The sequence below is a fragment of the Erpetoichthys calabaricus genome, chromosome 8 (assembly GCF_900747795.2).
Source record: "Erpetoichthys calabaricus chromosome 8, fErpCal1.3, whole genome shotgun sequence".
Lineage (NCBI taxonomy): Eukaryota > Metazoa > Chordata > Cladistia > Polypteriformes > Polypteridae > Erpetoichthys > Erpetoichthys calabaricus.
The window spans coordinates 46,726,385-46,740,682 of record NC_041401.2 but is presented as its reverse complement, the minus strand read 5'-3'; the positions used below and the strand labels follow the sequence as shown (position 1 = coordinate 46,740,682).

The following is a 14,298-nucleotide window of genomic DNA, read 5'->3' as shown; positions in this document are numbered from 1 at the left end:
TATTAAACTAAATGCCAACAATGTAAAAAGAGAGTTACATAGCATGGAGCAGTAGCCCTGGAAGACCATACTGTTGCCGTAGCTCCCACAAAATATACCAGAGTATGTGGTTATAAGCTTTTGCCAGATCCAGAACATGTGTAGACAAAATATGTAGAATCCCACAACCTGATAAATATTCTCTACATTTTAAAAAGTGCTGGCCTAGTGTTTTCAAGGCAAGAATGGATTCTGCATTTTACTGTCTAATTTCATGGTCAATTTAAGACATCAAATATTACATCTTGACACATGGAATCAACTTAGTTAAATGGTGGAATCATAAAAAGAGGACTGTGATGACTGACCACACTAAACACCACCTCATGCTTAGGATCACTCAAGTGTGTCTGCTCTACATATGCCACTCCTTAGCTAACAGTGCTATTATCATGATGGATAGAATTGAGAAGAACAAAAATGTTTTGTTCGCTGAAGCAGTCGTTTTTTGTTTGTTTGTGCTGCTTTTCTTTTCTAGAGAGATTTATTAAAGATGCATATTGTAGAAAATTGTTTTGAATGTTTACTTTTTAGATTAATCAGTTTCATTTAATTACTTTTGCATCTTTATTTAAAGTTGGTTATCTCCAAATACGTTGTACCTGTCTATTTACACATTGGTTATATTACAAATTTTGCACAACATGGTTTGGACCATAGACTACTAACACCACCTAGTCTACCAGTTCAGAAGCATTATCCTTGGCTTTGGTGCAGCTTTGAAAAGGTATATATCATCCTAGAAACTCCAAAAATATTGAACACTCTCAGCACTTTGCTCAGCAGCTGGAACGTCCCATTGAACACTGCGTTCTGAGCTTTAAAAACAGACCTCACTAGATGCTGCCATCAATGTCAATGGTCAAAGGTACCCTTCCTGACTGTGTGCATTTTCCCAAAAGCTCTTTCTAATTTGCATTTGAAATTGCCAGACCTTCCATATTGACATAGTACACATTTCTAAACCAATGCAATGCCAGCACACAGTAGGGGTAGCCATTTAAATAACAGTGCTCTCGTTAACCTGGTCAGACAGACAACAAGCTTCTAATTACGATAAACTGCCTACAGCCGAACAGTCGCCTAAAAATTCTATCAAAGATATGCCTATCAGCCACAACATTAAAACCACCTGCCTAATATTGTGCAGGTCCCCCTCATGCTACCAACATAGCTCTGACTTGTCGAAGCATGGACTCCACAAGACCTCTGAAGGGGTCCTGTGGTATCTGACACCACTACATTAGCAACCGATCTTCTAAGTCATGTAAATTATGCGACTTGTTTTTCCAGCACATCCCACACATGCTTCATTGGATTGAAATCTTGGGGATTTGGTGGCCTGGTGCCTTTTCATGTTCCTACAACTACTCTTGGACAGTTTTTACAGTGTGGCAGGGCACATTATCCAGCAGATAATATTTCCCAGCAGAACGTATATATGTATTTCCCAGCAAAGCATTTCCCAGAGCATTACACTGCCTCTGCAGGCTTACCTTCTTCCCACAGTGCATCCTGCTGCCATCTCTTCCCCAAGTAAATGATGCACATGTACCCAGCTGTCCATGTGACTTAAAAGGAAATGTGATTCATAAGACAGGCCACCTCCTTCCATTGCTCCATAATTCAGTTCTGATGCTCACGTGCCCAATTTAGACACTTTCAGCAGTGGACAGGGGTCAGCATGGCATTCCGACTGGTCTGCAGCTATGTTAGCTTTGTTGATTTGACCTCAATTCCCTGCACATGCATGAGTAGCGAAGAGCAAACAGCTTCTAAAATGGCACGTGGAGAGATACCAAAGTGAATGTTTAAAGCAAAACTTTTTTCGTATTATTGCTGAATCGGACTCTGATTTATTGGACTCTGATTTTGATGCAAGTGATCTGGAGATGTAGATCGAAAACGAAAGTGAGGTACCGGCATCAGCTGATCAGTCTCCAGCTGATCGTGGTGCTGAACACATTTGTGTAGCTGATGCACCTATGGCAACGTTCGCCTGGGAGGATGGACATTTACAAAGACAATGACGTACAAACCATATTGCATCTCACTGCAACTGCCACCCCAGTGCACTTGTCTCACAAAGACAGCCAGGCAGCCAGCCCACCGTGCAAACAGATGTTTTATGTTGATTTATGTGTGAAACCATTACTGTGTGCGCTTTTGGAAAAAATATTAGCTCTCAAAGACTTGCTACTGGACATAGACTGTTTATGCTGCTCCCTGATAAAAGAAAATGTTTCTGCTGGTATCTGTTCAGATAAAAAAGAAAACAGATTTAGAAATGTTAACTTGCTGTTGCTCAGAAGATGCCTGTTATAATGTTATAATCGTGGCTCTGGACTCTGAGGGTAACTTGTGTTTCTATACCAAACTTGATAAAATGTTAATGCCCTGGCAGTAGCAAATAGCTTTGGTTTTATATTTGATTTGATTACATTAATGTTTAAGTTGAAATTTACAAGAAATATTTTAGCTGCTACTATGTAAAGAGAATACTGCTGTTAAAAAGCACCTTATTTGTTTAAAGTGTTTGCAAATCAAATACACACAATACACTACTTTTGAGTTCATTATTGAATTTTGCACATAACAATGTGATTGTCTACTATTAATCACAATTAAAAATTTTAATCAATGCTCTATACTAATATACATATATATTGTGATAAAAGGCACTATATTACGCCCGACCCGACAGAGACTCACACTGAGGCACATGTAAAAGCACAAAGACTTTTATTTTTCTTCACCTGTGGGGCACGTCTTCCCCATGAACCCCACAGGCAATACACAGTCCCAAAAGCACTTAATTCAACACACACTCTTCTGGCACCACCACTCCTCCCATCTAGCTTTGTCCTCCACCTCCCGACTCTGGCTCCTGAGTGGTGGTCGCTGGCTCCCTTTTATCAGGCATCTGGAAGTGCTGCAGGTGGTTGATTGCTGACATCCGGCTGCACTTCCGGGTAAGGCGAAACCAGTGCCCAAAAGGGGCCAGCCACTCCTGTTGCAGCACCCCCTGGTGGCGCCTGTGGAACCCCACAGAGCTGCACAGAACTCCAACCCCCATGAAGCCCTGGGGGAGTCCGAGGAACCGCTGCGACCCAGGGAGGCTGCCATCTAGCATCCGGGGGAGATACTGGGCTTCCCAGCCTTGTTCACTTGGCAGATGTGCTGAAGGGGTGTCCCGGCCAGGCATGGGCCCCGGCCATCCGTCACAATATATATATATATATATATATTAGTGGGTGGCATGGTGGCGCAGTGGTAGCACTGCTGCCTTGCAGTAAGAAGACCTGGGGTCGCTTCCCAGGTCCTCCCTGCGTGGAGTTTGCATGTTCTCCCCGTGTCTGCGTGGGTTTCCTCCGGGTGCTCCGATTTCCCCCCACAGTCCAAAAACATGCAGGTTAAGTGGATTGGCATTCCTCAATTGTCCCTAGTATGTGCTTGGTGTGTGGGTGTGTGTGTGTGTCCTGCGGTGGGTTAGCACCCTGCCTGGGATTAGTTCCTGCCTTGCACCCTGTGTTCAGATTCAGCGGGTTAGAAAATGGATGGATGGATATACAGTGCATACGAAAAGTATTCACAGCGCATCACTTTTTCCACATTTTGTTATGTTACAGCCTTATTCCAAAATGGATTAAATTCATTTTTTTCTTCAGAATTCTACACACAACACCCCATAATGACAACGTGAAAAAAGTTTACTTGAGGTTTTTGCAAATTTATTAAAAATAAAAAAACTGAGAAATCACATGTACGTAAGTATTCACAGCCTTTGCTCAATACTTTGTCGATGCACCTTTGGCAGCAATTACAGCCTCAAGTCTTTTTGAATATGATGCCACAAGCTTGGCACACCTATCCTTGGCCAGTTTCGCCCATTCCTCTTTGCAGAACCTCTCAAGCTCCATCAGGTTGGATGAGATGCATCGGTGCACAGCCATTTTAAGATCTCTCCAGAGATGTTCAATCAGATTCAAGTCTGGGCTCTGGCTGGGCCACTCAAGGACATTCACAGAGTTGTCCTGAAGCCACTCCTTTGATATATTGGCTGTGTGCTTAGGGTCGCTGTCCTGCTGAAAGATGAACCGTCGCCCCAGTCTGAGGTCAAGAGCGCTCTGGAGTAGGTTTTCATCCACGATGTCTCTGTACATTGCTACATCCCCACAGCATGATGCTGCCACCACCATGCTTCACTGTAGGGATGGTATTGGCCTGGTGATGAGCGGTGCCTGGTTTCCTCCAAAAGTGATGTCTGGCATTCACACCAAAGACTTCAATCTTTGTCTCATCAGACCAGAGAATTTTCTTTCTCATGGTCTGAGAGTCCTTCAGGTGCCTTATGGCAAACTTCAGGCAGGCTGCCATGTGCCTTTTACTAAGGAGTGGCTTCCGTCTGGCCACTCTACCATACAGGCCTGATTGGTGGATTGCTGCAGAGATGGTTTTCCTTCTGGAAGGTTCTCCTCTGTCCACAGAGGACCTCTGGAGCTCTGACAGAGTGACCATCGGGTTCTTGGTCACCTCCCTGACTAAGGCCCTTCTCCCCCGATCGCTCAGTTTGATGGCCGGCCAGCTCTAGGAAGAGTCCTTGTGGTTTTGAACTTCTTCCACTTGTGGATGATGGAGGCCACTGTGCTCATTGGGACCTTCAAAGCAGCAGAAATGTTTCTGTAACCTTCCCCAGATTTGTGCCTCGAGACAATCCTGTCTCGGAGGTCTACAGACAATTCCTTTGACTTCATGCTTGGTTTGTGCTCTGACATGAACTGTCAACTGTGGGATCTTATATAGACAGGTGTGTGCCTTTCCAAATCATGTCCAATCAACTGAATTTACCACAGGTGGACTCCAATTAAGCTGCAGAAACATCTCAAGGATGATCAGGAGAAACAGGATGCACCTGAGCTCAATTTTGAGCTTCATGGCAAAGGCTGTGAATACTTATGTACATGCGCTTTCTCAGTTTTTTTATTTTTAATAAATTTGCAAAAATCTCAATAAACATTTTTCACGTTGTCATTATGGGGTGTTGTGTGTAGAATTCTAAGGAAAAAAATGAATTTAATCCATTTTGGAATAAGGCTGTAACATAACAAAATGTGGAAAAAGTGATGCGCTGTGAATACTTTCTGGATGCACTGTATATTTGTCACATTAAAAGAAAGACACTATCACAACAATAAAATTTTATTAACAATTTCTGGTTCCTAAATTAAATTTCTTGATTTGATATAATATCAAAATTTGCTGGATCAATTAGCATATTTCATCCAATAGTACATTTTGTTTCATCTATTAGTTGGTCAAAGTCAATAATTGGATTGAATTGTTTAGGCTATAAGAAAGATTTTTTGTTATTTTTCATAAATTCAGTATTGCATGTCTTTTCTCAAGTTAGAGTGTTTATGGTGTAACACTTAGGCATAAAACTAATTTTCAAAGGACACAAGGCAGAACGATAAGTGTAATGAAAAATTGTGAAAAAAAAAATGGGTTAACTCCCCTTTCAGTCGTGTTTATGCTGTGTATCCCCCTCTGCAGTAGACCCCTAATATAATGTGCCTCAAAGATAAATACTCTACCATTTGGCAGAATGTTGCTAAATTTTGTTTTTCATTTATTAAAAGTAATGTGACAGTGGGTCAGAATTATACCAACACACGTTGGTTTCAATTTCAAATTTGGGATCCATATCTGGCATTGATAGTCATTGATTTTTTTTGCAGTATGACAAATTAAAAAAAAAAGAAACAACACCATTAAAAAGAGAAAAAGCAATGCCACTCTACTTGTTACTTTCAACTACAGGTTTTCAATAAGAATTTCTTGTATTCTGTGAAACTAAAAGATTTCACCCAAAGTAAAAACTTTCCATCTCCTTCTTTCTCTGTTATGTTAATTGAAAAAACACAAACAAAAATTATGAGTGCATGGATAGCAAAAACAGGAATAATATCAAACAAAAAAAAAACAGTACATATATGGTAACTAACATCAAAACACTCAAAAAGACAAGTTCACTAAGTTCACAGTAGCTGTCCATGTTGAAAGATGAATACGTATACCGCTGTAGAACAGATGGAAAAAGTATTTATTAAGTACAGCCTCCTGACATGAAGTATGAACGAGAGAGGTGGTGTGAAGCGCTTGTCCCATAGCAGCGAAAGAACAGACTCAAGAGCATTAACTCCTAAACACACACCGCTTTTATTTTTATCATCATTTTGCGTCTTTTAAAATAAATAAGAATCGAAACCTTAAGCAACCTCAAGATTTTTAACTACTGGACTGTTTTATTAAATATACTATAACAATCATTTATAAACATTGCCATTCATACAAATTAGAGTAAGCTGCATGAGCCATCATCATTTCAAATGAAATTCACTATGTGCTTATTCTTTACAAAGACCTGTCAGATTGCTATTATTTAATGTTGGGTTTTCCTGTAGCATAAAGTGGGACTTTACAGATCTTAATGATATAAACTTGAGGACATCTTTTTGGTCTTGCTCTTTGCATTATCTAATCAGATAACGACTAACTCTTAAATCTTGAGATGTATGCACATTGCTGGATTATGAACACTGAAAGCAAAGAGTATTTAAGCATTGGTTAGAAGAATTTTTAAAAATAAAACTGAATTTCATTCAGTCTGTATCTCCAACCACTAGACTGAGAATAGATAGAAAGACAGACAGATGTTTTTATCCATTCATCAACTAATACAAAAGTGTCAGTGAAAATGCCCAGAAGCTCTTCAGTATTCTGAGCATTTTTTAAAAAAATGTTTTTTTGTAGGATTTGTATTTTCATTTAATGAAAACATCCATTAACATCATGACATATTATTTGTATCTGGCTCATTTCAGAGGAGTCAAACTAAAACATTTACCTCTCAACCAAAACAATCTATTAACTTCTTGTTTTTGTGGATTCTTTCAGCTGTGAAAGAGTTTCAACCAAAAGTGTGTCCTCCAGGGCAAATAGAAATTAATAATGTTTGCCAAGGTAAGTGGACTCAATATATTAAAGTCATTTTCATATTGCATACATCACAGTAATTTTAAAAACTGAACAGTAATGAATGATTATCCAGCTTTATTCTTATCCTGAAAGATGTTTGTAAACTCTTCCTCTGTTTGCATGAATTAGTTTTTTAGTTTCCTCTAAATGAATGCTTTATTTTGTCAAATAGCCATTGTATTGTAATAGTGATGAGTCAGTAAGGAAGAAAAACAGGATTTTGCTCAAATAATGTCCATTGAAAAGTAATTTTTGCCTTTAAAAAATTTCCTTCCTAAATATCTGTTTCTTTCTTCCTGATAACCATAATGTCCCTCGATCAGTGACACAGTTTAAGTCCATTTAGAAATTTAGCTCTGTAAACACACAATGAGGCTTAATTATGCCTAGACATTGCAACTGAATATTGAAGAGAGCTTTAGAGAGAAGTTTCTCAACTGCTTTCAGCAGAAAGACTTTAAAAATTCAGTAACATTGTTCTTCACCCCAATGCATTTCTTTTGTGTCAGTGGTACTAATGGAAGGAGTTTCTCTTTTGACTTCTGTCTCCTTCCTTATGAGTCCATGGGGAGAAATCTAAAATCCATTCTAACTGCAACATTTAGATTATGGCTGGAAAGCAGTTCCAGGTTCTTGAACCATTTAATGAGGACATACATTAGAGATGCAAAGTGATGAGGGCTTGCAAAGAGGCTCTGAGTTATGTGAGTAACTGTAACAAAGAAGAATTAAAAAACTGAATTAATAAGTGTGTGTATTTGTTGTTGTATTCTGGGACAAGTTGGAAGCTGCTCTAATGCACTTCAGTTGAAAACTTTATGAAGTTGGACACATGCAGAGCAGGAAGATTTATATTTTAGTATTTGTACATTAAATGTTATGATTCTGTCTGATATACTGTGCCACCCTTATATGGGGAACTTTTACGCCAGGTTCTTAAATGGAAAAATATGATAATGATCTAATATCAGCCATGTTGGTGACATAAACAGCTGTAGAATGATATTCTTTATACAGTATGTGATTGATATAAGAGTCATTAATCATTTTGTTAGCACTAAAGGACTAATGCATTTGGGTGGCAGTGTTGTGACACCCAGTTTTAAAGCATGTAAGTCTCAAACAGTTCCAGAAATGCCCACTAGAGGGAGAAATCCTATCAAAAAACCCCAGCTAGTAGAATCTTTATAAAATAAAAGATTTATTTCCCAAAAAAGCTCTGTTACAATATGAAACTCTGGAGAGCACAAAATGAATGCAATGTCAGCAGAAGACAATTCTAGAAATCAACAAAGTTCCAAAACAGAATCCAAAGAATGGTCAGAAAAGACAGCAAAAAGGAGAGGAATCCAGAAAAACCACAAAAGCACAGTGGAATGCAAAAACACCCACCTCTCCCAAGATGAATTGCCAGGAACTGTATGAACTTGGCTTTTATAGATAAATGCAATTAAAAATAAATAAAATTAATACAAACAAAATAAATAAATAAATGAACAAAAAAGACAAGAAACAAAGATTTGAACCCCAGTCAGGGGAGGAACCCTGGCTGAAACATAACAAGCTGAACCTAAATGCCAGTAGGATGAAAAGTGTTGAAATGTGTTGTATGTTTTTCCTGAAATGAATTTTCTGAGGGAGATAAATTAATTTTTGAGTGTCTTATTAGAAGAACTGACAACACGTTGCTTTCATCTTTCTTAAAAAAAGAAAATGTAAAGATAAATACTAAGTAACTGCCTAATACTCTGTGTTAAGGATATTTTCAAAAATAAAAAAGGTTTTAGGGTACACACCAGAGGAAGCACTGTCATTTATGTAGGAGCGCAAATAAGGCATATACAGAACATGAGTTGTATAGGGGCCTTCGACCACTAGGGGGATCCAAGTTCATCCATATGCATAGGTGCCCGCTATGGGCAGCTAGAGTGGGGCAATCCAGGAGCAGTGCTAGAGTAAAATCACAATGGTAACAAAGAGTTGAAATGTCCGTACTACCTGCATTTGAATCGATGGGTTACTGCAGGCTATTAAGGCTACATTCAGACTGCAGTTAAAAGTGAATATATTGAAGCATAGCTTGAGCAACGTTAAGTGTGAATGGCCTCTGCTCATTCCACTGTCTTATGTTCTTTTAGTGAGTCTTAATTTTTGTATTTGAAACTGCTCTGATCAAATAATCTTTTCAATCCTATTTTTGATATTTCGCTCGCCAACCCCCATGTTTGGTTTTCTAGGTACACACTTTTAAGATTTTGTTTTCTTTGAATTGTTGCTATTTCATTAGTTTCACTTTTATTTCAGAACTTCTTTAAAAACAATATTTGGAATCTTTAGAGTCCCAACATGCTGAATCTTTTAAATGAGGTCCATGAGCCGTGTGTTTAATGACTCTGTACCATAATTCAGGATAGGCTTCTCTGTTTGGAATTTCAGCACAGACAAAACGATCTACATCATCAGCAGTTAATAATTTTTTTTGCAAAGTAACCAATAGATGCATGTGAGGTAACCCTCGTTTTTGAAATTCTCTGACTTAAATTTCAAAGCCTTACAATATTTACATACTTCAGACATATCACCTATGTTCATATATTCAATCTCTATTCACCTTTTCATTATTTCTCCCAGTAATAATTTTTCTTTGTTTGCGCTAATGCAATGTTTACTTTCTTTGTTTTGACACTTTTGTTTTTTTCTGCTTTCATATTCTGTGTTTTGCTCTGCATGTGTTTCGCGCCTACGTGTTTTTTGAGTCTATTGAATTCCACAGTTTTCATTATCTCTAACCTGCTCTGCATGTGTTTGGCCCCCTTGTTTTTTAACCTCTTTATGGAGTTTTACTTTGTTTTCTACTCTTTGTCTTTTATTTCTGACCTCGCTTTGTCCTGCTATTTTTTTAATCATCATCACATGGTCCATGATGATTATTTTCCCTTTTTTCGAGTAATAATTTCCTTTTGTTTGTGTTAATGCGATCTTTACTATCTTTTTTTGATACTGTAGCGACCTCCACGTCCAGCTTGAAAAGAGAAGAAATAAAAAAAAAACAGACTGATGTAGTAAAGTCTCACAAAAGTTTTACTTGAACAATCAAGAAAAAGAATGCCGACTTCGTAACCCCAAACATAACCTTCTAGCACCCTCTCCAAACATTCCTCATGTCCCAGGACCACCCCCCCCCCCCTACTTATTGCATCAATCAATACCCTGCTGTCAGTCTTCCATGCTGTACTCCGCCCTCCCTCAATCGAACCTAACAGTCACTCCAAAAAGGCTTCAACCTGCCTGGGATGCTACAATACTTTCGAATTTTACTGCTTTCATATTCTTTACCTTCCTCTGCATGTGTATCGCGGCATCGTTTTTTTTGACCCTTTTGACTGGTTTCATAATCTCTAACCTGCTCTGCATGTGTATAGGGCCAACATTTTTGAACGTCTTTATGAAGCTCTACTTTGTCTTTTACTCTTTGTCTTTTAATTCTGAGCCCGATTGGACGTGCTTTTTTTCAGTTCCACTTGTTCCGGGCTGATTATTACTTTCCTTATTTTCTGAATTTGCACCTAGATTATTCTTTTTCTTTTTTGCACTTTTTCTCTCCAACGCTTTTGAGTGTCTTTTCTCCGTGCTGCTCTTTCTTCTTTGCTTAGTCATTGACGTTTCATCTATAACATATTGTCCTTATATGCTTTATATGTGCTGAGAGCCCTGGATCTGTGTGTGCTCAAAGCCTTTACATGACTGAGTGTTTTGCTGCCCATGGTCTTATTTGATATTGGTTGTAAGTAGGGCGTGTCTTGCAAGAATTTCATTTTCTATGTCCCCACGAGACGGGTCAATCTCTTGGCACAAAGTCTCATGTTTAAGCTCCCCGCGAGATGCTCCGTGGCCAATCTCTTTCATCTCGCGTGTCTTTTAAGTGTATTCCGTGATCTTCACATGAAGATCATGTCTCGTCTCCCTAGTCTTTCTCTCCCAGGATATTTTTTTATAATAGAGAGAAAAGTCTGTCCCAAGACCATTCTCATTGTAAGCACATCTGTGTTCCAGATTTCAGATTTATTGTGAGTAAACTTAAAAGGATCTGTCACCCAAGTCATGCCTTTAACTGTTCAATTCTTGATATAGATTTAAAGCCGTTTAAAGAAGCTCTGCATTCTTTTTCTAATTTCTATCACTTTGATGTATAGAACCAAATTCATTTACCACAAAAATTATTTTGTTTCTTGAAAATTTAGCTTTTTTACTTCTAATTCTGATTTTATTTCCTGTTGTGTGTGTTAATTGATACATAGAAGTTCTGAAATCATTTGAATTTTTTTTTGTTGTTGTTGTTGTCATGTAACAAGGCAAGAAATGTTCAGAGCAGACAGGTAGAAATCAAAAAACAGCAAAAATTGTTAGTACTTTATTGTTCCTCATTTATAACATTTTTTAAATTAATACTGAACTGTGAAGGAGAGCAATTTGAACCACAAGTATTTGAATGCCAGATGTTAGATGTATCTGCAGTGCACAGTTACATATTTGCATTTGCTCTTTTCTACTTTAAATTTTAATTTAAGTCTTAAATGAGAAATGGCAGAAAATGTTGAGCTATATCTGTAAATGTCTTACATCTCAACAGCTTTGAAAAGCATAAGATGGGAGAAGTCAAAAGAAAGCCCATTAAACCCCGGAGAAGAATAGTGGCCCATCGAGACAGGATTGCACAACACTGCTGTTTCCTTCCTTCTTCTGGACCAAACCTTATAGTCCCATAAAACAAAGTTTATTTAACTGACTGTATTCTTCTGCTTTGTTTAGCACAACTCCAAGTGGTCCAGTCCAGGCCAGTCATCTTCCCAGTGCTTGTTGGTAACAGCATCCATCTGAAATGTGTCTACCCTTCTTCAAGTTCAAACCAGTACCTGGGGTACATGGTGGTCTGGTCAAGGCACCTTGCTCACAGTGTAAAGGAAGAAATCAAGAAAGACACAACCCTGCAGACATTTGCAGTCGCAGAGATAGATGGAGTTCGTTTCAAGCTGGGAGATACGGTAATGCTTTTCAGATCTCTTATGACAAATTAAATCTTGGAAAAATATAATTTTTTTTTTCTTGCTCTCTTTGTTATCTAAAATGTTGCTCAACATTTTAAAAGCAGTTTTAAATTAAAATGCTGTACCACATTTAACTAAAGTCCCATTATGACCTGATGTTATGCTAATCTTGCATTCTTATTTGAATCTTCGTCAATGTAAATTAGGAAGGAAGCAATTAACAAGAAAAAAAAAGATATAACATGATTTGTTTTTAATTCTCAACTGGAAATACATTAGCACAGCATATTGTTGAAAAGCATTGTGAACTGATACCATAGCTGACTCTTCTAATATAATTGTAGATAATTTTACGTTCAGGTAAGCTTGACCTTTTATTAGGTAGATAGTAATTTAGTATGATTACTTTAGCATCATTAAATTATCAACTAGTATATCATGCTAAGAAATACTTTCTTAGTTAATTAATTGTGTGAAGGAAGATTTATTGTCCTTAGCACAAAAGTGAAGTAAAACTGCAATTAAATTATAAAATGTGTTCGTAATCTGAGAGTGTTAGTGCAATTGTAAGAAAGCTTTTTATAAAGGTGGAATCTGGATTTAAAATGCTCCTAAAATGCAGTTAGAATCTCCTTTTTCATCAAATGTTTATGTTCTGAAAGGCCAGTGAGGAGCATCGCTCCTTACAGATCTTAATTAATAAGTTGATTGAAGTGAAAGTACCCAAGATAACCTTGTCCCCCTGTCAACTGTAACTTGTAGTCTTCTTTTGGAATTACCAGTGCTGAATCCAAGACCCATAACCTGAAGGAGTGCATCTTTGCAGTGTGCAAGAAAGAATACATGTGCAATCTGTAATGCCATTAGTACATAAGTGAGGGGGAGGCTCAAGTGAAACATGAGCCAAGAGCTAGAATTAAGCTGAGCCACTCAGACCTCCTAGGGTTTTTGTTATTATTTACATATAAATTGTAAATATATTTCCAGTCTGCATGTGAATTCCTGAAGTATTAAATATTGCAAGTATATATACTGTATGTACAGTATTACATTCGGCATATCTATGGGCAGTGCTGGTGGGGCAATTGCTCAGGGCCCACAAGGTTGGGTGGCCTGCATGGTTGTTCTTTTGCAAGGCTTTGTTATGAACTTTCTTGCATACTTTGTTATGCTATCCTGACACCTAATCATTATATAAAAGGCCTCCAAATAGGGGAAAGAAAAGGTAAGAAGCTGACTTTATACTGTATTGTATAACTTTGTCAACTGTTTTAATCTCTACACCAGAAATAATGTACTCTAGTGCAATTCATTCTTTACATTCGATACGATGTACTAAATTAACTGAACATGTAATCATTAAGAATGTAAAGCAAACAATCAGCACACAAATAACTCAAGACCCAATTTTAAATAGTCACTGTAATAAACTTGTTAAAGGAATCCATCCATCAAAGCTTAAACTTCAAATGGAATAAAAGTAATCTCAAGACTGAGCATTAACCTGGGTCTGCAGACACTTAGAAAGAGGGTCTACATGACATTCCTAAATCCATCATATGAAATTCTTTTCTTCAGTTCCCATAGATTAAATCCTCATTAATGTTTATTTCCAAAAAAAAAATGGATTATTACTCTACCACATAAACCTCTTGCCATCCGCTTCTATCTTCCATCCATCAAAAAAAAACCAAAAAACTTTGTCACATCCATTTTAAATATCATTCTGAAATTACCTTCCTATGGCGGCCTCAAAAGAAAAAGTTCAATGTATTGTTCATCGCATGAATCATTCATTTATATTAAAAGAGTAAAATGAAACACAACAGCATAGATGCAGACAAACACAGTCTACAAATACACATACAGAACAACCTGACCTGTTTAGTGTATATATATTTCACTGCCCTGTAAAAGTTTATTACAAGTTAACACACAATGAAAAGATAAGTAGTGTTATCCTTTACAAAATTACAAAAAAGATAAATTACAGAACTGACCTTTTATTTAGCTTATGTCTTAACTTAAGGGATTTCATGTAATTGCATATGAGGGGGCTCAATCTGTTTTTTGCATTGGGTGTATATATACAGTGCTGTGCAAAAGTTCTAGGCAGGTGTGAAAAAATGCTGTAAACAAAGAATGCTTTCAGAAATATAAATAATGATTGTTTATT

At 37.6% G+C, this 14,298-nt stretch overlaps 1 protein-coding gene across 1 annotated transcript in view; it reads left to right on the top strand.

Annotated features, from left to right (window-relative positions):
* si:ch211-246m6.5 (von Willebrand factor D and EGF domain-containing protein) overlaps positions 1-14,298 on the top strand; it is a 393,193-nt gene that overhangs the window by 132,906 nt on the left and 245,989 nt on the right. The window contains exons 4-5 of the mRNA XM_028806510.2: positions 6,997-7,062; positions 11,887-12,119. Of these exons, the coding sequence (XP_028662343.1) occupies positions 6,997-7,062; positions 11,887-12,119 (299 nt within the window). The remainder of the gene's footprint in view (positions 1-6,996; positions 7,063-11,886; positions 12,120-14,298) is intronic.